At 36.3% G+C, this 24,681-nt stretch overlaps 1 protein-coding gene across 1 annotated transcript in view; it reads left to right on the forward strand.

Annotated features, from left to right (window-relative positions):
* Mospd2 (motile sperm domain containing 2) overlaps positions 1–21,292 on the forward strand; it is a 44,241-nt gene extending 22,949 nt beyond the window's left edge. The window contains exons 6-15 of the mRNA XM_010615662.3: positions 1,781–1,841; positions 4,040–4,078; positions 6,642–6,766; positions 9,519–9,695; positions 10,660–10,772; positions 12,752–12,848; positions 14,249–14,345; positions 14,762–14,891; positions 18,079–18,181; positions 18,824–21,292. Of these exons, the coding sequence (XP_010613964.1) occupies positions 1,781–1,841; positions 4,040–4,078; positions 6,642–6,766; positions 9,519–9,695; positions 10,660–10,772; positions 12,752–12,848; positions 14,249–14,345; positions 14,762–14,891; positions 18,079–18,181; positions 18,824–18,961 (1,080 nt within the window). The 3' untranslated portion in view covers positions 18,962–21,292. The remainder of the gene's footprint in view (positions 1–1,780; positions 1,842–4,039; positions 4,079–6,641; positions 6,767–9,518; positions 9,696–10,659; positions 10,773–12,751; positions 12,849–14,248; positions 14,346–14,761; positions 14,892–18,078; positions 18,182–18,823) is intronic.
* Positions 21,293–24,681: the final 3,389 nt, after the last annotated feature.

Consider the following 24,681-nt stretch of genomic DNA (forward strand, 5'->3'; position numbering starts at 1 on the left):
TTCTTGAACTAGAAAAGAACAAAAATATTGCTAAAATGACCACCAACATACTAAAATAGCATGAACTTGGTGAGCCTATCGAATTGATATTAGTGAGGACTTACTTATCAGCATTCTCAGAGAGTCTGCTTGATAGATTGTGCTATCTCTCCAGTTGAATACATTTTTAACACTAACCAGCGCCATATGCATGTCAAAATGTGCTGTAGAGAGAGAGAGAGAGAGAGAGAGAGAGAGTATTACAAGGCAAAATATAAGCAAATAATTTGTTAGAGTAGGCTACCAGTTTAGCCACCAGTTACAGCTGCCTGCATGAAAAAATTGAATCATTTCAAATTACTTAGTGGCCCTATTTTAAAACCAGTGTTTTGGGCCAGGGATTTGGCTCGATGGTGCTGCCACCTGCTTCACAAGCTCAGGGTCCTGAGTTCAATCCCCGGTACCAATAAATAAATAAATAAACAAACAAACAAACCAGTGTTTTTAGGAGAAGTATCCATTTCTAGTGGTTGAACCACAAGAAAAATCTTACATGAGTTCTCAAAGGACGGATATTTTACAAGGTAATGACTAATACACATTCAAAACCAAAATCACTCTTAGAATATAGAGCAATAGGTTTCAAGGAGCTATTTAATAAAGGTCCCACTGATAGATATAACCAGCTGCATCCTACCAAGTCCACTTGAATTAGCAGTTACTCGGGATTTGATGAGCAAGGATGTTACTAATTCTTATCAGCTATTTTCTTTAACTCTTACTTAACTACCAATTGTGGAACTGTGCACAGTGGATATAATAATTTATATGGTATTATTATACACTAAGATTTTACCAATAATAAGTCCTTAAGACAGGTAAGGACACTCAGTTTGCTACAATTAAAGCTGCTGTAACTTAGATGTCAGGGCTGATTTTATAAATGCTCATCTCTAGAGCAACCTGCCTTTCAGTTAAGTGTGACATTTTCCTTTGCCTGGGTATGTCTTTTGTCCAGCAGCCTTTATAAGGTGTCCAATCCAGATTAGTAAGACAGCCAGCCTATGGCGATAGAGTACTACAAAGTGAAATATGAATGATATCCCTAATGACCTCTAATTTCCTGTTGCTGTACTCAAAGCATTAGAACTAGCCAGGTAACTGTTTATAAACTCACCTAGAAATTACACTCAGTGAACAACCTTGACTATAGCTAAAGATCTGATCTGAGATCCCTAAATAAAGGGAAAGAAGCGAGAAGTAAAGTAGATTCAACAGGTCAGTGTGATCAGGAGAAAAGTAAATATAGCAGATCAGTGTGATAAGATTAACTTGTATATTTTATTGAAGCTATATTTTTCAGGTCTAAAACTTAGGTTTAGGAAGAAAATATTGTACTAGAGTTTACACATATTATTATTCCAAGTAGTCAGGTTTTAAACTCTGCATACTTCCTTCGATAATGTGTTAGTTCAATAGATTTTTGGAATTCTTCTGTAGGGATTGCTTTTAAATCCACATCCTGTTAACCTTACCAGCCTGAGATGTGTAACTAGTTTGAGGTAATATGAATAATTTTAAAACATGGCTAAGAATCTCATTTCTTCTGAATTTTAGGACTGAATATTATAGAGTAATAATGTATTATATTAATCCTTAGAATACAGGCATTTGTATATGAGCTTATTTTTTAACAATTTAATAATTGTCTTATTTGTATTTAATAATTTATCACCTTCAGAAATGTACAATTTCAACTCCTCTAATGTGAACACTCTTAAAGATTTAATCTTTATTTTAGGACTTGGACTTTGTACGCTTTATCATCAACTGCTTTAAGGTTTACTACCCTAAATACCTCTGTAAGTAACTTCTTTATAAAAATGTATTGAAACTGTAGATAATATCTGAGAATTGTTGAGCCTTATATTATTATAGAATTGCATAGCTGAAACATAGTTTTCTCATTAAGTTTTAAATGTGTCATTAGATAAAGGAAGTTTTTTCATAAATAATTATTGTCCTTTAAGTTTTAGAGTTTAACTTCTAGTCTGTATATATAGAAGGCCATAACATAAAGGCAGGTACATACAAACATATATTTACTTATAAGATTAGCCCATAATTACTGATCTTCCAACTTAGAAATTCATTTATTATATGAAACTTGTTGCATGCAAGAATAAACGATGTTGATAAAATATACTGCATAATATTGATATATAAAGTACAGTGTATTATTATATAAAGTACAGTATATTACTAGCTGCTATTTTAAAACTGTTACAAAATAACTTCACTAGAATGTATTTGTAGTTTGCTCATTTTTTTTTTCTTTCGGAACCAGGAATCGAACTCAGGACCTTGCGATTTGTGAGGCAGGCATGGTGCCACTGAGTTAAATCCCTGGCCCCTATGTTTGTTCATTTTTAATTGTAACTCTTCCATCAATTACCTGAAGAACTGCTAAACCTTATATACTCATTTTTTTTTTATTTGTTGGATTTATGTTCTGGATTTCCCCTGTAAAAAACAAGCTACCAGCCTACATTACATATATAGGAAATTCACAGATCTGCCTGGGCATACTCCCTGTGAATACCACAGTTAGGGTCTTTTGGGACTCATGACTCAGGTGACACCAAAGCGTAAATCCCTAAATCATCTTACTCTGGTGTGCTTTCATATTATTGTTGATGTGAGATGAGGAACTGACAAAAAGCATAATGGATGTTGAGAGTCATTGCCACCCTAGCTCTTCACTTTCATCACTTAAGAGAGAGTATTTGTGAATGTTCTTAGATAAAGAGAATGATCCGGCCCTGTAGGATCTGTTGTTCCTTGTGAGTTTTTACTGTATCTGGCATGTACCCTGTTTCAGTGATACTTGCTGATCAGAGTTTTAATAGGGAATCACTGCTGAGTATTATTAGCTGGTTCCTCTTGTGAACAAAATGAAACTCAAATAATCTACCTGTTTGTCAAGCTATCTAAAATAGTTTGTAAAGAGTCACTTAGAAATAACATAAATATCATTACTTTATAAAATACATCCAAGATTCTTTTGAGAAAATGATTAATAAATTCATAGATCTTTATTATCACGAATTCACTGCTGTTCATTTCAGTTAACTGCAGATTATGCATATATTCTGCCAACATAATGTTTTGCAAACACTGAATTCTGTGGAATCTTAAATTGATTATTCCTCAAAATCTGCCATGAAATATAACTGTCATATCTTAAACATATCTCTGTTAAAGATTGGAATGTTAAGAGCACCATTCTTCCTCTTTCCTAATACCTTGTGTTCTTTTGTATGTAGTTTACTTAACTACATTAACATAACCACTCTAGAAGGTTCTCTGCTCAGAGAAGAATGAAATTGCATTTTGATTAATCTGTAACAGAAGAATGAATTGGATATCAAAACTCCCTTTTGTGGGTTCTTGTTCTTTCTCACAGTTGTTAATAGGACTGGTTAATGTCTTCAACTCAGTATGTAAATGATATTAATATATGGTTTGGAATTACTGACTTCCTGGAACTCATAATATTTTCAAAAGTAAAAGTATTTTTCCTTAATCATATAATTTATTAAAAGGGGAAAGGACAATTATGCAATTGGTTTAACAGTAAAATCTCTAGAAAATTATGATTGAAACCATGAATTAGACATGAAAATGTTTTTGAAGTTCCGTTGCCATCAGCACTGATGTAACATATACATCCAAAGACTCCGCTTACCCACTTAACTATTTTCTTTTGTACCTTTTTGTAAACAACAAAAGTAATAAATGAACAAAGGAACAGGCTTTTTGCCAAAGAACTGTAACAGTGCTTTATTGATTCCCGCGAGAGTCTTCTTCTGGGCTAGGCCCATCAACACTGTGAGGTGTTAGTTCAGTCCTGGTACCACCGCTCACGCATCACTAGATTAGGGCTTAGTCAGCCAGCTCAGTTTTTATATACATTTAAGTTACCAGTTTTTCTAGGCTAAGTATAAGTGACATTGTAAAGGTATAAGTCACATGCAATTAAATTTTTTTCATCTTTCAGCAAAAATAGTCATCTTTGATATGCCTTGGATAATGAATGGTGAGTATATTATTTATGTTTTCCTAAAACAAAAATGTCTGAATTGCTTTTTTCTTTCTTGGCCAGTTACGATAGCTGTTTAAAGAAATGTTTGTATTGTACTTTGGTGCACCCCTAAGAGGCCAGAGCAGGAATTGTCTTAGGCTGTTCCTAAGCAAATGGAGCTGATATTCTATCCCCCAGATTCTGGGGTTACCCATTAATGTTTCCTAAAAACAGCCTCAAGATATTCAGCCATTTAGGTAAACAATAAAGAGAAGCCACAGTTTGTCAACCCACATATTGGGTATGTCATAGACCCCCAGGTCTTAGCTAGATTTTCTCATGGACTTCCAAGTATTAAGGAAGAAGATGGGATGAATATAGTATTCACCCCAAATCATTGTACTCACATGGCCCTTTTGACAGTCAGAATATATTGTTTGGTGAGGTAGTTTTGAAAAATGCTTTACCAACTTCAGAGTGATTATAAAATTAAAGTTATTCTCTGTGCGTTGTCCTTGGTGTTTTTAAAAGGCGGTTGTCACATAGAAAGCAATAGAGAAAATCAACAAAGCTAAAATTTGATTCTTCAAAAGTTAATAGTTGGCAAATATGTACCTAAACTAATAAAAAACAAAGACTTAAATTAATAAAATGTTGAATTAGAGAACAAACATCAGTACTGTCCTTAAAGAAATAAAAAAGATTATAAGGAAGTACTATGAACAAATGTATGCCAAGAAGTTAGGTAACCGATGAACTGTGTAAATTCTTATGAATCCACCAACTATTGACACTGAGTCAGAAAGAATCAAAATGAGAGTGCAGCCAAATTGAGTTAGTAATGACAGTATCTCACAAAGAGCTCTAGCTCAGATGGCTTCACTGGTAAATTCTATGAATTATTTGGAGAAAAATTAATCCCTATCCTTTGTAAACCATTCTAAAATACAAAAAAGGAGGGAATATTTCCCAACCAATTCTGTAAGAAAATATAGTCCTGAAACCAAACACAGGAAAAACAAAGTGCAGTGTGTACTTCTGGATCTTAACCCTTATAAATATAGATGCACCAATCCTTAGAAAATACTAGCAAACTGAATCCAGCAGAATATAAAAAGGATTGTATACTACAACCAAGTGGGATTTACTAAGAAATGCAAAGTTGTTTTAACATATGAAAGCAGGGGGTTGGGAGTACACACCTATAATCCTAGCACTCAGGAGGCTGAGGAAGGAGTATCACTGAGTTCGAGGCCAGACTGAACTACATAGTGAGACCCTGTCTCAAGAAGCCAAAAAAAAAGAGAAGAAAACCAATATAAACTACCATATAGATAAAATGAAGGGGGAAAACTACATAATCATCTCAGTAGACACCAAAAAAGCATTTGACAAAATATAGTAGCCCTATATGTTAAAAGTACATAAGAGACAGGTACAAGAAGTGTTACATGAGCATGACTGACAGCCTCCTGGTTGATTTGCATCTGGTCTTTTAGTATCATTTTACCCAAAGCCCCAACCTAAGTCATATACCAGTCTTTCCTCCATAGCCAACTCCTACCCTCAGTATATTGACCCAGTATGATTCAGGGCCCTGGGTAAATACAGTCCTAGCAGACATGAAGGTTACCTCTGGGAAGCAAAGGACTTACCACTCTTTGAGTGAGGCTAATTCTTCATGACACAGCAGAGAACTTGCTGAGCCTAATAAAGGGCATCTTTGAATCCCACGATTAACATTTGTAAATTATATCTCAAAGCTATTTTAAAAATTAGATTTTGCACGATTGAATTCCAGCAGGAAAGCTTCGAACCTGTCTACTCACAAGCTTTTAAAATTGAAATTACTGAAAATTTAAATGTTAAAAAAACTTGAATCACAGTGCGCCAAAGTAAAAATGTACTTTTCTGAACTACTACTTGTTTGTCAAGCTGCTCTTATTTGCTGTTTTATTCTATTGATACTTTTGCACATCTAATGCAGAATTCTACTTTCAGTTGCTCTAAAATCAGCTTTTGAGTGTCACATTAGATATGAAGTTTTAAAAATTAAGTGTAAGAAAGAAGTGGCATGACAGGACAAGATTGTAATTACTAAACAGCCATGTCTGATAACCATTTATTCTTGTAGCTTCTGTAATTTCCCCACAGTTATTAAACACAAGGCCTGGAAAAAAGGCAGAGATGAGAGGTAGGAAGGAAATCTGGGTCTGGTTCACACCCATACTGAGGGCTACTCCCTTCTCTTCCTGACTTCTCCTTTGGGAAGGCTTTTCCCATTGAGTGTTTATCAGAACCATAAAGTAAGTTGGCTCTTCACCATTGCACAACGCTTTCCTGGGTCACGTGACAGTTTGATTCAAAGGTCTAGAAATCTTAATTGAGATCATTGATGGACGTATTCAGAGATCAAAACCCTGATAAGTTTACTAATGATCATCAGGGTCATTTAATCTTCATGGAACCTTTGAAACCTGTAAGGGACAGTCTCCGAAAGACCTGGATTAGCTTGTACAATAAAGTAATTGATAAAGAGAATGAAAAGAATTTTAATGATGTCACTGTTTTTCTTCAGCTGCTTTCAAAATTGTGAAAACCTGGCTTGGCCCAGAAGCAGTGAATTTGTTGAAGTTTACAAGTAAAAATGAAGTCCAGGAGTATGTCAGTGTAGAATACCTGCCCCCACACATGGGTGGAACTGTAAGTATAGTCCTTGAAATGTGTTTATGAAATAATGCTAGCTAACAGTTCATAAGATTGGATTCTTTGAAGGAAAAAGGAAAAACAGTGTCATAACATCCAAAGAAAGATCACATATACTTTAAAGTGCCAAGCAGTAAAACAGACATGTTTCACTAAAGTTTAAAAGTTATTTTTATTTTTGAATGAATAATATGTTTATGTGGTTCTAAACTGAAGGTATTCATTATTCAGGAGAGTATTCAGAAACAAGTCTTTAGTAAAATGAGTCCTCCTACTCTTAGCCCAATCACCACTTTCCCTTCCCTAGATGCATTTCTTATATTGATTTCCAGGGGAATGTATGACATACATAAGCAAGTAAGTATATGATTCTTCCTTTTTCCTATATCTTTTAACTTAATCTTGCTTTGTTTCTTCACAGCATGTCTTAGATATCATTCCAAATCTATATGTTGTAAGCTTTCTTGTGTTTGTTCGTGGCTGCATAGTATTCCAGTGTCAAATGACCTATAACGTACTGAATTTCTTTTTGTAGTCTCTTTAGTTTTCTCTTAATTTTCTATTAAACAAGTCTTTTTAATTTAAGAGATATGATTAAGCATATACTATCAAGATTGGGGAGTGTTTGTTTTGTTTTTACAGTGCAGGGAATCAAACTGAGAACCTCATACATACTGATAAGCAAGTGCTCTACCACTATGCTACCCTCAGCATTTAAGTTTGTTTTTAAACTGATTTTTACTACTTAAAGATAAGCAGTTGAGCATAAGTGGGTACATGCTAAATTGTTAATATGTTATAACAGTAAAACCTATTGTGATAGACAGTGACCTTTTTATAAATTGGAAAATTTATAGATTTCGTATGTTTTCAGTTAACTCCATAATATTTCAGTGGCTTGATTCTACAGTCTACTTTGTATACTGCCTGCCTGGTAAGTTATGTTCAGTGAGAACCAAGGACTATCAAGATCAAGAGTTTTGGGGCCAGGGATTTAGCTAGCCACCTGCCTTACAAGTGCAAGCTCCTGAGTTCGATCCCCAGTACCAAAAAAAGAGAGAGAGTTTTGGAGTTTTGGTATGTCCTCCTGTTTCTTTTCTTTGATTAGAAAAGACTTATTTCACATTAAATGTAACAATAAAATTAATTTTTAAAAAAGAAAAGACTAGAACCAAAATGTTTTGTTTGGAGTTTGATGTTCTCCTATTCCAGGCTTTATATTTTACATTTTAACCTAGAAAAACTAAGTATAGTGGTTCTCCAGTTCATGAACTTGATTCTTTCCATGATTCTGGTCGCAAACCGAGTTGAACAAGAACCAAATCAAATTCAGTGGCTAGATTCAGTGTTGACCTTGCGGGCATATTTGATTCAGTTCTTGTCCATTTCAGTTTGAGCTGAAATCATGGAGAGAATTAAGTTTGTGAACCAAGTCACCACTGAATTCTTCATTTCAGATACTACACATAGTTTGTAGTTTATTGTACTGAGTGTAGTGTCTGAAAAATCACAGCAGTGATTTTGATTTGTCATTTTCAACATTTTACCCATAAAATTATTGTATCTTAATAGCATTTAGTAAAAGTGATTTTTATTTCTACATGGAGAAAGGATTATTGTATTTCCACCTTTCTTTTGTCAGTGATATATTTTGAGAAGTATTCAAAATCGGAGGACTATTATCTTTTAATATAATCAGTCCTGTTTTGAAGGAGCATTTCTTGGTCTATTATCTTTTGCCATGATCTTGTAAATACCTTTTGCTATGTAAGTACAAGTATATGTGTATAAATAAAGTCATTGGGTCAATGGGTATACTTAATTTTTAATTTTGGTAGCTGTTTTCAAATTCCCTCCAAAGTCATTGTACTCATGTAGCAATAAAGTGTGAAAACACTTGAAATGTATATATCTTTGCCAATAACCACATATTCTTATTTTTGTAATCTTTGCCAGTCTCAGATGAAAAATAGTCTTTAATTTTTATTCTTTTTTTGTAAATGACATTACACCCTTTTTTATGATTTACAAGGCATCTTTCCTTCTTTTTACCTGAGCTCTGTACCCTACTTTCTTACCTCTTTTTCCGGTGAATTCTTACTCCTTTTCCTGTTGATTTATTTGTATTCATAAAAATTATATTTGTTTCTTTTAGGTATGGTACATATTTTTCTAGTTGTGACCTTTTAAAAAACAAGAAAACAATCTTTCTTTATGCTTCTTTTTAGCTTTTTGGTTGGTTGGTGGGTTGAGTTTTTTTGTTTCGTTTTGCAGTGCTGGGTATTGAATCCAGGGTCTTATGCATGGCAGGCAAGTGCTGTACCTCTGCGCAGCATCCCCAACACATTATTGGTATTTTTGTGCCTTTCTAGGTTTTGTGCTGTGTAGAAAATCCTTGCATACTTAAGATTTGTTTGTTCTTTGTTTTTAATTCTCTTCTGTTTCGTTCCAGTGCTTTTTATGGTTGAAAAGACACGCAAACATACACATATTTTGAAATCCTTTGTGGTGTAAAGAGTGATCTAAATTTAAGATCTAACTTGATTGTTCTAGATAGATAAGTTGTGAATAGCCCCACTACTTACTGCTCTTTCACTTTCTGCTTTGAAATGCTTTCTGAATTTTAAATTTCACTGCATGATTAAGTCTCTTTTCTTGGCCAAAGTAATAAATTTCAAATCTACTATTACAGACTTATCCTCCCCCCACACACCTCTTTGCAGGCTGACAAAAAATTCTTTTCTCTTAGGATCCTTTCAAGTATAGCTACCCACCCCTGGTTGATGATGACTTCCAGACGCCACTGTGTGAGAACGGGCCAGTAGCCAGTGAGGATGAGACATCGAGTAGAGAAGACGTAGAAAGTGATGGGAAAGAAACCTTGGAGACAGTTACTAATGAGGAACAAACAGCTCTTCCAAAAAAGGTAATTTTATGAATAAAAGTCACATTGAGAGCCAGGGATTTGGCTCAATGGTTCTGCCATCTGCCTGGCAAGCATGAAGTCCCGAGTTTGATCCCCAGTAACAACAACAACAACAAAAGTCAAATTGAATGAAAAGCTGTGGTCTAGTCTCAGTACTGCCACTAGCTAGCTGTGTGATTTTGTGTAATTAGCTAAACTTGCTGCCTTTCCATATCTTTGTAAAAAGGAAGATGAGATGACTTAATTAGTAGCACCACTTTAAGTGTATAAAAAACTGAGCCCATGCTTTCTATAAAATTGGTAAAGTGCACATGAAAGGAAGGAATTATTTTACATTTTTATTTGTCTAGCCTAAAACAGAAACTGATTAATTTAAAATCATTCCTTTTTTCTTTTTCTGTAGTACTAGGGATTGAATTCAGGGCCTCACAAATGCTAGGTAAACCACTCTACTGAGTTACATCCCCAGCCCTTTGTTTTCCTTTTTTTTTTTTTTTTTTTTTCTTTTTCCTCTTCAATTTGAGACAGAGTCTCTTAAGTTACCTAGACTGGCCTCACTCAAACTTAGGATTCTCCCACCTTGGCCTTCCAAGTAACCATATACCACTACACACAGCCTCTATCTGTTTTATAAAAACACTGCATTGTTACTCTTTTTACAAGTTTTCAAGGGCTTGATAGATAATGTTATAATTTAGTGCAAATGTAAAGACTTATGGGAAGGACCATGTTATATTTTTAATGGTACATTGTTTAGAAGGGTCTCCCAAATATATGTTCATGGCCATGTTAGTACATATTAAATGTATCATTTAGCTATAGTAAACCTATTTTAAAGATTATAATTTGTGAATCAAATAATGTTTACTTTTTGGCCTAACACTTTGTCCAGCTATCATTGTCAAACTAAACTGGCATTATCTTTTGTCTGTTGTGTTTTTGTTTGTTTCCTTTTTGTCTTTAGGTTAACCCAACTGAATCAAGTTCCAAAGCAGAAGAAAATGAAAAAGTTGATTCAAAGATGAAAGCTTTCAAGAAACCATTGAGTGTATTTAAAGGGTCCTTATTACATATCAGGTAATAAGATTTTATTAGCTATACTCTTAAAATGTATTTTGATCACCTTGAGGGCACTACAAAATGAAAAGTTCTGTACTCTTTGAAATGGAAATTAAAAATTGAGGGTTATGTGAAGAGTCACTTGGTTTCTGGATATAGTAGATATTTAAATATCTTTATTAATAACAGTGCTTAAAGGGCCCTCGTCCCATATCAGATAATAAAAGTGGTTATTCATATATTAATAAATCTTAATGATATATTTTTCTCATATTACTGATATTCACACAAGTAGGGGGATACCTGAAATGCCACCACAAGAAGCATTTATTGATTTGTCCTTTTAAAATCAAAAGTCAAAATGGAAAAATTGGTTTCTGTCTAAAACCTAATTTCAGCACATCTCCATTTCTGTTGCTATGTTACATGATCGGAGATTATTTAGGATTGGGGACTTGAGGCTCTAGTTGAGTGGTAGAGTACTTGTCTGGTATAGGTGAGGTCCTGGGTTTTATCTCCAGCACTGGAAAAACAGAAGATTTAGTGATTGTTTTTTTTTACTATGATGTAAAAACTTCCCTTTCAGTGATGCTTTTGGTTGATAAATCTATTCAGTCTTATGTCAATATTGCTCTATCAACCCTCAATAGTGATGATATAATGTAGCATTTTTTTCTCCCTTTACTTGAAACTTTCCTGTATAACTATTATTTAGATGTCCTATATCAACAGTACAGCGGAGTTTTTTTTTAACTTTAAAATTCTGTGTCTAATTAGTTTGTTTACATATATTTTGGTTACTTACAGTTGGGTTTATTTCCACTGTCTGTGTATGAAAGAAAGAGAGACACATTTTTGTTTCCAATATTTTTCTTTGCTATTTTCCCCCTTTGGAGTTTGTTTTTTGTTTTTTTGTTTTTTTGTTTTTGTTTTTTGTTTTGTTGTTTTGTTTTTTACCGAGGATCGAACTCAGGTTGTTGCGCTTGCAAGGCAGGTGCCAGATTTTTTCTTCTAGTTTGCAAGTTACACATTCCATGTTTTTAAGGGAAGCCTGTCAAAAGCACAGAGCCTAGCATACAGATGTCAAGGTTTGATTGGAATATCAGCAAGGAAGAGCACCTGGCTTGAGCAGGACAGTTTCTGGGGCTGCATTTTAGAACCGTCCCCGCCGCCTGTACCCCTGAGAGGATCACAGAGCTGCTCTTACACAGACAATACAAACTGAGGACTTTGTATCACAAACCCAAAAAATTCATTAAAACAAAAAACTGCATTAAAAATATTCTTCCCATCGTTTAAAGCACCTAATACCATTTGACTAATGTGAAGAAACTACACAAATTTTGCTTGAGTGTTTTTTTATTTTGGGTCATGGTCATTACAGTGGCCAGTGATAGTAAAATTTGAATTTTGAGGCTCACTGATTTTATTGTTTGACAAGTTCTTCCTTTGGTTCTTCCCCCAGACTTATTTCTGCATTTCTTTTTTGCCTCTATCACTTAGAAAGCCATTGTATAGTAAGAAATTATTCTGTAATTTAAGTACATCCCTAATCTTTCTTTTTAAGTTAAGTTACATTCTTCTCTATTGGTATATAAAAATATGATTGATTCTGATCTATTTGTAATTAGAGAAAGTTGAAGCACTGGTATCTTTTTTGCTTTGATTATAATCCATAATCTTCCAAAGGGTTAAATAAACGCAATTTAAGATTGTGTTGATTATAAGATTATTTCAATATTTTCCTAATTCTGTCTTCTATTCTTCCCTATTTTGCTTTTTCCCTTAGAGAAAAATCATTAGACTTCTTAAATATCATGCATTGGATCAGTAAGATTAAAATACAAAATTGTATTAGGTAATTGTAGTCTTCTTTTTCAGTGAAATCTCCTTATACAAATGAGCATTATATATTAACCAAATAATTTTTTTCGAGCTAGTGATTGCATTATTTATTCTGAGTAATACAAATGCCTTATGTGTTTGTTTTTATCTAGTCCAGCAGACGAACTATATTTTGGAAGTACCGAATCTGGAGAGAAGAAATCCTTAATAGTGTTAACAAATGTAACTAAAAATGTAGTAGCATTTAAGGTAAATATCTTAAAGATATAATAAATTATGTGTGAAAGTGTGACATTGGAAATGATTTGGCACATATTCTACTCGAAAGATAACTGAACAAATAGCAGTCTTGTGCAAAAGCTGAACTTACAAAATATTTTTATTTATGATACTTTTAGTCATGCTGTACTACCTTCTAGTTCTAACCACGAGGCACGGTTTTTCTAAAAATTTCCCCTGGGATTTGTATCTCAAGCTTTAATGAGCACTAATAGACTGATATTAATCCTGGGGTTTAATGTTTGTTGTAAATAAAAGCCCAAGAAAAATCATTCTTCATTATATGAATAATTTAATTCATAGCAGCAGTGAGAGATAAAACTGTAAAACCAAAAGTGCATTTTTCTGGGCTACAGTTCATATTACTAGCCTTTTACTGAATATTAAGTATAGCAATACTGAGTAGCACCCATATTGTAGGCATTTCTTCCTTAAGTCTCCTATTTATTTTAGATATGACAGCTAGGATGTTCTGGATAGGCTTTAGTCATCCACTGTTTTAATTTCTGCACTCTATTCATATGATATAATGTTCATTCTGTTTTAGGAATTTACATCAATACGATCAGGCTACTAGCAGACAGAATAAATATTTAATAAATGGGTTAATTTTTTTAGGAAGAAGTTTAAGTGACAGTAGGACTTAATAAAACAAGTATCTTTTTAAACCAGCCATGGTAATGCACACCTGTACATCCCACACTCTGGCAGCATGAGGCAAGAGGATTGCAAGTTCAAGCCCAGCCTGGGCAACTTAGCGAGACTGTCTTAAAAACAAAAAGGGCTGGGGATGTAGCTCAGTGTGAAGACCTTGAGTTCAATCCACATTCTATGTATAATCACTATATTAGTTTCTGTCTCATCACTGAGATGCAGTACCCAACACTTACAACTCTAAGGAGGAGAGGTTTATATTGGCTCATAGTTTATAGAGGTTTCAGTCCTGGCTGGCTCCAAGGCAGGCAGCCTGGCAGAGGAGGAGCTCATGTCATAGTGGGCATTAAGCAGCTAGTGCTCACGGAAGGAGGAAAGATCCTGTGTGTGCATATATACATATATCCAAGCTGCCCTCACAGCAGCCCACCTCCTCCCAGCAGGCTTCATCCCCCAACATCACTGCCAGATGTAAACCCATCAGTGGCCTGACCCTGTATCACACACCCGTGCTCCAGTCACCTGCCAGTAGCCCTACCTGTGAGTTCAAGAGGCTTTGCAGAAGTATCTAGACAGCCACCAAGGTTGTTTTGTAGATTCTTTGCTTGTTGATTATTAACTGCTGATGTTTTAGAAAGTCATTCTTAAAGAATTCCTCCAAAAGAACATACAGGTTGTTATCACACAGGTTATGTGACTACTGTGTTTCTGAATAGGTGAGAACAACTGCTCCAGAAAAGTACAGAGTCAAACCAAGCAACAGCAGCTGTGAACCTGGTGCATCAGTCGATATAGTTGTGTCTCCCCACGGGGGTGAGTTATCACTTGTGGCCACACCCACTGTGGTGGAGAGTGGGGACCTGGGCCCCCACTGAGTGCAGAGGTGAATCTAGAAATTAAGAGCATCAGTGAGTCACTTCAACTCACTCTTGGCATGTTTTCTCACATATGAAATGAGATGGTCAGTGAGATTTCAAATGCCCTTTCTATCAATAAAATGTAATTGTTTTTTAATGAGTAAGATTATTTAAACTGATACCAATTGCAGCTGAATTTCAAGAAACCAAAGTTCCTCAATTTTAGGACTTTTTGTGTATTTAAGGTATCTTCCTTTTCTTGTTTCTCCTTCATGTTATATTCTGGAGTAATGTCAGTAATGTCGTAAGCTACGTATCCAGCCTCTGGTGAAGGTTCCTATTTATGTGTTAAATTACCTTTTTGGGATACAGGCTTAACAGTCTCTGCCCAAGACCGGTTTCTGATCATGGCTGCAGAAATGGAACTGTCATCTGGCACAGGGCCAACAGAATTGACTCAGTTTTGGAAGGAAGTTCCCAGAAACAAAGTGATGGAGCATAGGTAAGCTTTTTATTCACAGGCTCCCAAATGTAGTGGAAGAATCAGAAAGAGGAATGTGCCTCCCTGGGTGAGGCCCTATCCGTTGCTTCTCACATCTGGCAGACCCTGGGGATGTTGAGAGAAAGAGCTGGAGCTATTCAGGGAGTCACTAATAACAGAAATTCGCTTGGCAGAACAGGGCAAGACTCTGACTCTGTCAAAATGACATATGTACGTCTCTGTCCCAGCAATTTCCCTGTAGGAGTTCTCTCTTCATGTACTAGAGTGTTGGTTGCAGCATTGTTATAGTGAAAAATTAGAAAGAACTTCTGTGCTCATCAGTAAATTAGCAATGAAATACATTGTATATGTACATCTGCACTAAAGAGTACCTTACAGCCATTTGGAAAAGTACAGTGTGTTTGATCTGACATGGAAAGACATCTGTGATGCAGTAATATAAAGTAATTTCAAAATATGTACCACATTATCCTATTTAAAAGGATTTGAGTGAATAAGGTGTGTGTGTGTGTGTGTGTGTGTGAGAGAGAGAGAGAGAGGTTGTTTTAAATGTCTTAACAGGTGTAGAGAACAAAGGGAGAATAGAGAAAGCTGTGTTGTGATTTTGTTTGGCTTTGGTTCTTTTTTATTGGAATTATGATTTATTGAAGTATTCCTAGTTTTGCCCCCAAGGAACACGCGTCAGTGTCTAGAAACATTTTAGTTGTCATAGCTGGGGGAGGAGGTGCAATGGATATCTAGTGGGTTGCTGCCAAACCTCCTGCAGTGCACAACACAGCCTCAGTCTCCCAAAACTCCTGGCCCAAACTGTCAGTAGTGCCAAGGTGAGAAACCCTGGCTTTCTAGGGTAGAGGTGACTACTCTCATGACACATAGAGTAGAATCTGAAGAAAATGAGAGACCTAGACACATTGGTAACTGAACAGAGAGCTTTGTAGACAGAGGGAAATACAAATAGGCTTGTGTGAGGATACCAGGGAGTTCAGTGTTGCCTGACTCCAGTAAGTTGGGCGGGTGTGGCCAGAAGATGGGAAAATAAAGTAGGACACTAGGTCATTGCTAATGAGGACTTGAGCTTGAGAGGAAAAACCCTTCATTGTTGCTGAACAAAGCTGTTAGGTGGTCTAGCTTGTTTTCTTAAAGGATCCTGAGGCTGTGTGCCAGCCCAGTTCCAGATGCCTTACTTCATTCACTCATGAAACTGAAGACCATGCTAGGAGGGAAGGAAGGATCTCCCTACTGTAGAACTGGAAGAGCTGCTGATGGTTACCGCTGAGTGAAATCTTCACAAAAGGGGTTGAAAGCATACACAGGAGTGAATGGAGCAGAGAGAGAAAAGGGATTCATGGTAAGAAATTAGGAGACGCAGGAAGAGGCTGGCAGGGGCCAAAGGTGGAGCTTGGTCACCACCACAAAACTAGTGGTAGAGCAAGACCCTGTCTGATCTGCCTTTGGGAAGATCACCTGCTGGTGATAGATACACAGAGTGGAAGAGAGCAGGTATGGGCCCAAGGACACAGGTATTGTTTCAGTGGCTCAGCAAGAGGGAAAAGTTCAGCTGAATCTAGGAGTGGTTCTTGGTCAAATGGAAGACAATCCAGCAGGGGAGTTAGAAGGAAAACAGCAGGTGAGGTCTGTGGAGTGATCAGAACCCAGGGAAAACAGTGGGTCACTAATTAGAAAGTGACCAGTGGTACCCAAGTAGTGCCATGCTGGTCAGGAGGGTGAGGTGTAGCTAGTGTCCATTAATGGTGACATCACAGAGGTAGGTCACTGATGACAGACAGCGAGCGTGTGAGAGAAGCCAGGATGCTGAAGAAACGGAGACAGCCAGTTTGCACTGGAAGTGTGGCTGGGTAGGGAAGTACTGTGGGATATTTAGAAGGAGTAATGTGGCATTGAAGGACCTGTTTGTTTGGGGGGATTCAAAAATGATATCTTACTAGGATCATTAGAAGAGGAGAGGCTGGACATATAGGGCAGGTCATTGACAGCGCAATTCCTGAGAAGGCTGAAAGGATGGGATCTTCAACAGAGGGATCTAGCCTAAGTCCTCAAAAGGAGGAGGAACGAACACAAAGGGAAGCCAGTCTCCAAGCAAGGATTCCACTTGGGAGGGGCAGGGTCTTGCTTTATAGTTCAGGCTGCCCTGGAACTCACATACCAGTCCCTCTTGCCTCAGCCTTATGAATACTGTAAGGGATTACAAGCATGTGACACCACACCTGGCTCCACTTGTTTTTACATGGAGTAATTACATATTTCAATTTTCAAATTATTGGGAAACAGCTTTTTGTTTCTGTCAAAAGTTTTCATGGAGTTTTACGGTCGAAGGCATGGCTATGGAAAATTTTTGAAAGGTTAAAACACTGATATAAAAGGTATTCTAGATTAAGTTGAAGTATTTATGTCCTCAGTATGAGGGTTTTATGGAGGGTTTATGCTTTATTATGTATGAGGTCCTTTATTTGTCTTGGTTTTACCTTTTCCTAATGGCATGCTTTCTGTGGAACTCTGAAGAGGGAATCGTTTTCTCCTAGAAAGTGGGAGAGAAATGGTAATTTTGTCTGGAAGAAGCAAGAAAAAAAGCACTATCTACTATCTAGAAAGCATGGCTGCTTTCAGATAGTAAAGATTTGGATGAATTCTACTGAACACCCTATAAAAATCTTGCCAATGAGCTGGGTGTGATGGCAGAACTCTGAGAGGCTGAGGCAGGAGGATAGCAAGTTAGAGCCCAGCCTAAGCAACTTAACAACTTAGTGAGTCCCTACCTCAAAGCTAACAAGAAAGAAAGAAAAAGAAAGGCTGAGTACATTGTCAGTGCAAAGGTCCTGGGTTCAGTCTCCAGTATTGGGGAGGGGTCGCCATTGAATCCTGCGAGACAGCAGAATCCATAATCTGTATTCTTTGTACATATATTAAGAAGCTAGAAGAGGGCTAAGGATGTAGCTCAGTGGTAGAGCACTTGCCTGTCATGTGCCAAACCCAGTGCAAAAAAAAAAAGCATCAGGTGGAAGATAAATATAAGTTGTATTACTACTTGAGGTGAACCTGGGAAAAGGAATGAGCCCTTTTATACTGTTAGATAGATTCTCATTTTTAACTTTTTTATTCTATATTTTATTTATATAGGAAAATTCACTAAAGCTCCTAAGAACTTATCTTTCCTCTGGATTTTTCATAGGTTAAGATGCCATACTATGGAGAGCAGTAAACCAAATACTCTGATATTAAAAGATAATGCTCTTAACATGTCAGATAAAACCAGTGAGGATATATACTTAAAAGTAAGTGTACTGTCTTCCTACCCAAAGCAAGTTGTTAATGCTAATCGACATTTGAAATCCATTTTTTCTACTGACATAAGTGGAATTCTTTAGCATAGACACAGCCTTCCCTACTTTGTGCAGAGAAACCAAATCAAGAATAGTAAGTGGTGAATGACTTTTGGAAATCGACTAACCTTTTAAAAGCTTTGGCAAGTTTAATATGGAATAGGGACCAAGTATCAGAGAATTCCATCTTGCACAGAAGGGTACTATATAATGCATTTAAATTTGAAAGAGACAAACGGTGACTAAAGATGTAGCTCAGCGGTAGAGCCCTTGACTACCATGCACAAAGCCCTAGATTCTCTTGGCCACCACTACAAAAGAGGAGACAGAAATTGCACAAAAGTTTGCATACCTCCCGGAAGTATTTGGTCTTCTGTCTTAACTACAAAATGAGACCTTTTAAAATATGAGTAAGCAGAAACATACCTATCCATCAAACAAATTGAATATCTCCTTGCATTTCTGGCTCTTTGCCTTTCAGAATAGAATGACCCTATATCTGTAGTGTTTGGATTGCTAATATTTCTGTTTGTCGTTGCCATGATTAATAATTGTTTGATTGATACAACTGTCTCATCCCTTTTTCCTCTTTAGCTCAGTCGTTTACTAGAAAGCAATAAGAAGTTTGAAGACCAACTTCAGCGTTGTATTTGGTTACAACAGCTTCTACTTGCCTTAATAATGCTCTTGTTTGCTTTAGTTGTCACCTTCTTTTATTCGTTGTACAATTAAAAGAAGTGGTGCCTGGACACAAACACAACTCCTTCCTCTGTTGTTAGGAAAAAATAACAAACCCAAAACGTCTCCACCAAGCTACTAATCGTACTGCATATCTGTGCTTCCTAAAAGGAAAAATGCAGCACGTAGAGGGGTGTAACATATACCTATATTGAAAAAACAAACTGTTTAAATAAACACTGGAGAAATTCATTACTAGAGATTATAGCTAGTTAGGAAAGTAAGTAAAGGCATATGCATTGTGTAATTAATAGCATAAATATAATTTATTTGCCTTTCATTTAAGTACTTTTAAAGCTTAAGTTTTGAACTAGGGATGTGGCTCAGTGGTAGAGCACTTTCCTAGCATGCACAAGGCCCTGTCTGGTCCTGAGTACCGCCAAAAAAAGCTTGAGTTTTATTATGTAAATACATTAGCCAAACTGAAAAATAAGTATCATGCTTTGGTGCAGCCAAAAAATATAATCTGCTTTTTTATGACAGAATTAAGATAGCTGAGCCGACTTACTAGCTTTTCTATACTATGTAAATAAAAGAACATGTATATTGAAAAAGAAAATATCCTTCAACAGAGTAGTTTATGTAATCTTGACTTTGTAATTTTGAAACTTACTTCCAGACGATAGTCAATATTCTTTTGGAATGTAAACCTTTCAATGCCAAACCACCTTAGCCTTTGTTTCTCAGAGTTCTTTAGTAGACTACCTTTTATTAATCCTGGGCTTTTCTATGAACATTGTGATTTGGGTAGGATTTGGAAAACTAAGTGTGGTTGGATTCTCTTTGAATCTTGTTGAGTCTCTCCAAGCAGTCCTCCTTTCCAGCCATCTCTATGCAGCTTCCTGTTGTCCACTATGGCTGGATACTAAACCTCTTCCCAAATCAATTATAAAGGCCTCATCCTTCCTTTTTCTTCCAGATCACAGGAGTTTCTGTGGTCTACAAATTGCACCATCTTTACTGTTATTTCTAAATGAAAAGTGTTAGATGACACTTTTCTTTGAAGAGCTAGTTTTTTTGAGATTCTAAGCAATATAACTTATGGTTCAAACTGTTCCTTGTAAAATCAACCACAAGTATGAATCTTACAAAAGACTGAATTATCTCATAAGGGTGAAAAGGAAAAAAAAAAAGCATAGAAGCTCAAGCGTCAAGTCTTTGCTCAGAGAATGAAAAATACTCCTCATATTGGACTGTTACACCTTCAGCCCAGGGCTAACTGAGTTACTTGATATTCTACCTTTGGTACAATAATACCTACTGGTATGGTTCCTAAATTCCTGAAAAGATAGACCTGGCAGAAGCAGAGGCTAATGAAATTGTAGTTTGTTTTCTCATTCTTATGGCCAGTTTCTATCTTTTTGGTTGTGTGTGTACTTTATATGAAAGAAAAAAATAGTCTTCCTGTAAAATAAACTCTGAGTTTCAACTGAGCCATGATTGGAGATTTATTCTTATTATGGAGTGTAGTGTTATCTGCTTTCATCTTAAATTGGTTCCCAAAATTGAGTTATGAAGAATGATATGGATAGTTCCTTCAAAATTGACCTAGGAAATAAAACCTTAAAAGGACACTGGTGTGATACTTTGTCTTAATTTGGGCTTTTCTGTTTCAGTTTGCCACCTCCAGATGTGAAATGGACTGCTGTCCACCCTAAGTACTGTGCACAGTATCTCCCTTTGTGTGTGTGCACAGTGCCTTCCCCCTTACATGGTAGCTTTTTTGGCCTTAACCTAATCCCAGAGTATTTGTATGTTTTTTGTTCCTCAGCAAATAAATGAGGAAATAATTAGCCATGATTGGAACTGTTTTGTCCTAACGGTGTCCCTTTAATGTTTCATATGAAAATTTTATTGACTCACTAAAATATCTGTCTGGTCAGTTAAATTTGGTAACCTATCTTGTTAACGTTTGTCTATTAAATGTGACTAAAAATTACCAAAAATTAACTATAAAGTCAAAGGCATCTAAACTTTTGTACTTGTCTTGATTAATCATATATATTTACATTTGATTTTATATGTCATCATTTGGTTCTAATTACATTTGCATGATTATTATTTTTGGTACTCTAATCAATAATTTCCTTTTTCTCATGCCATTACCTGTTCATGACCAAATTACCAAGGACTTTCATTTAGATTTTGGTTTTAGCTTTCACATAAGAATGAAAATAGTTTTTTCATGAAAACATTAACAAAATATCATTAGCTTGATCTGCAAGTAGTTTAAAAATGCAATTGCTGTTAAACCTAGCCTCAAATTTCATAATACCATAACTGGTTTTATATCTTGCCACTAATTTTGACTGGATTTAATAGCACTTTATTGTACAATTACAAAAAAATATATTCCTAGAATTGTTGCCAGTGTAATTTCTCTAATGTTCTGGTGCTTTTCATATATTTTCAGTATTTTTATTACTGTATTGGTATTTTCTTTGTATAAATTGATCAAAAGAACATGTTTTCTATTTTAATATGTTTTAGAAAAATAATTACATTTATGAAATAAATATCATCAGGAAAATAATCCTCTGGTCTCTAATTGATAAAACATCTTAAAAAAGAATCAGTTTTCAGACTTCCTCTGACCTTTTAAAGCAGATTGCTTCCTTTTGGATCTGCTTTGCATTTTTATAAGGACAGCACTTCAGGCTTCCAAAGATGTAGTCCTGTGCGGGGTGAGCCTGTGCTTTAGTGTGTCCTCGTCCTCGTGTTAGGTAGGAATGCTCTGCATGGGGCAGTTCACAGCACTGCACTGTTGTGACTTGGAGCTCACTAATGAACCCATTACTACAACTGCAGTGAGTCTGAATTGCCCCTTGGTCTTGCTGGCTGCCCGGCATGTGGAGAGGGCTGTGCAGCGCTGACTGTTCCCAAAATCAGGGCTGTGGGCCTAGCCTGGGGCAGGAGGGATGCTGGGAAGGGGCACAGAGTAGCTCAAGCTGTTGACAGAGGAGGCCCTGCAGGTTGTTTGTGTCAGTCCCTTTGCCACCAGAAGACACAAGCTTCCAAGAAGCACCTCCCTTTCCATGAAAATAGAATGAGTAGAATAGGCCCCTCTTCTATACTGAAAGAGTGGTAGAGATAGAAAATCAGGTGCATAAAAAGCCCAATCCATTGGAAAAAATCAAAATAGAGCTAAAAAGACAGAACATTAACCTACCAAGAAATATGCTGACCAGGGGCTGTGAGAGAATGATCATTCCTAAAGGATAATTTTCTAGGAAATAACGGGAAATCTCTGCCAAGAAAGGGTTGATTACAGGAATCTTCAACTTTCTCCCCTAAATCTTCATCACCAACTCAAGGTTTTGTGACATACCACAGTCTTCCAGAAGTGTAGGGCTCCTCTGTCTCCCTGGTCCAAAGGAACAAACTGGATTCATTGAGGGTGACCTTGTTCTGTTGATACATGGCCTCCAATTGCCTTCCATCCCAGCTTTTTAGAGCTTTTCAAAATACTTGGTTGATCTTGAATGTCTCACCTCATTCAGATCCACATGTCAGTTGTCCAGATTTTCCCCATACTTGTATTCCTACCCCTTACTTCTTCACAACTCAGTAAAATCATCATATCAGACCATACATCTGCATCTTAATTTTGTCCTAATATTAAATAAATGTACCTCCCTCTAATGTCCAAAGTGTCTCATACCTTCCTTACCTCACTTAGGTTCTCCGCAATGAAGAGTAAAATAATATGTACATGTCAAAACAGATCATTGGTTTAACTGACAAGAATATAAATAATCTCTGACTCATAGAGACAGGAAATCAGAATTTGGTCACTGAAATACAGTTTTTCCATGCTCTTTTGTCCACAGTAGTTTGGGAAAACGATCTTAGATAGATAAATGATAGATAGATAGATAGATAGATAGATAGATAGATAGATAGATAAGGAAAACAAGGGTCCAAGAAGTAATACAAGAATATAAATATATATAGTCAATTTCAGAACTAAGAGTTACTAGTTTCCTGAATGCAATGCTTGTCATAACCATGCAGGGCTGCTGCAGTAATAAATTAAAATGTTGAGTGGTAAGCTCCAACAGAGATGGGCATCTATATCTTGGTGAACCTAAGCCTCTAAACAGTAAGAGAAAGAATGAAGATAAAATGCTTGAAGAGAAACAGGTGACAGAATGGTCACCCAGGCCCAGAAAAGCGAGTTTCTTGGCGTTCTGAGCCACAGACAGACCTTGCTGTGGAGGTTTCAATGCATGAGTTAATGTACTGTTTATATCAGTGGAGCAAGTTCATGTGAGTAGCATCAACCTTCAAAGCAGTTAACGCATCACTCTGTTGAGGGGAATTTAATAGACCACGTTGTTACTTGTCTCAGAAGCCAGAGTCTAGAGTCCTGAACTAGTGAGTTTAATAAAAATCAGTACACATCAGTTTTCTCTTGCCTTGTACCACACTTAGCCATGTAGAACAACACAAATTTACCAGCTCAATTTCTGTGGGTTGAGTCCAGCACAGCATGGCTGGGTTTTCTGCTCAGAGTCTCACAAATCTGAACCTAGGTATCAGCTGCCTGTATCCTCCTTGAAAGGTCCAAGTGAAGTGAATGAAGATCACTTTTAGTGATCCAAGTTGTTGCTAGAATTCATTTCTTGGTAGCCATGGACTAAAGTTACTGATTTCTTGCTGGCAAGAAAGAAGCCACTCCCAGATCCTTGCTCTGTGGCCTCCACCATAAGCATTTCACAGTTTGGCTATTCCCACTTCAAGTCTCTTTAAGGACTCACTTCATTAGGCCAGGCCCACCCAGGGTAATCTCTCTTGGGATTAACTCAAAGAAATTTCATTCAAATCCTTAGTACATCTATGAAATACATTCCCCACAATATAATAAGCTACTCATAGGGGTGATGTCCCATCACAACTACAAGCACCAACCCCACACTCACGGAGAGAGATTACATAAAGTGAGACCTGCACATTCATCCAGTTAGTCCCTCAGGTACCAGAGAGTCAGAACTCAACCTTAATCAAGTCTGATGGCTTTGAATTCCCTGATGTGCAACTGAAAGGAAGCAGACTAGAATGTCCACGTTGGGTGCCCAGTCACCAGCTTGGGGATAGTACATCTCTATTCTTGTTGACTTTCTCTAATCTCTTACATTTTTTTGTTCATTATAGACTTTATTCTAGTAGCTATGCTTATTTAATTTTAAACATTTGAAAAAGTAGTGAGACTTTATACTTTCTAACCATGTTCACATACACTAAGTTAAAATAGTTCAATGAAGCAGTAGTTTATGTAGTGTAAGACTAAATCACATCTGTGTTAATTACGTGAATAAGCTTTATTGGCCGGATTTCCACTTTCTCTATATATACATATTTTTCTGACTAAATTTATATTTATTTTGACAGACTTACAAATTACCAATGCAGCAAGCTGTATGAAATCAGAAACTAGTGCTGCATAAAATACTTTGTACCAAATTGTTTATTCAGTTCATAGCCAATAATATTTTAGACCTATTATAGACCAGAAATGTATATTTTTTTGGTATACAAAGTTTCCATTTTCACCCTTACTAGTATATGTTTGCGATAAACAATAAGTACATTCTTTTTACATCCCCTTCCCCTCTCGTCTAGTCTCACAGTTTCAATTTACAATAAAAATTTTAAAGATAAACTACTAAGGGAAAGTATGTAACCACTGTTTTAAATATTTATTCATCGTTAAA

This window comes from Fukomys damarensis, unplaced genomic scaffold (genome assembly GCF_012274545.1).
Source record: "Fukomys damarensis isolate Sample0158 unplaced genomic scaffold, DMR_v1.0_HiC HiC_scaffold_39, whole genome shotgun sequence".
In the NCBI taxonomy this organism is placed as follows: domain Eukaryota; kingdom Metazoa; phylum Chordata; class Mammalia; order Rodentia; family Bathyergidae; genus Fukomys; species Fukomys damarensis.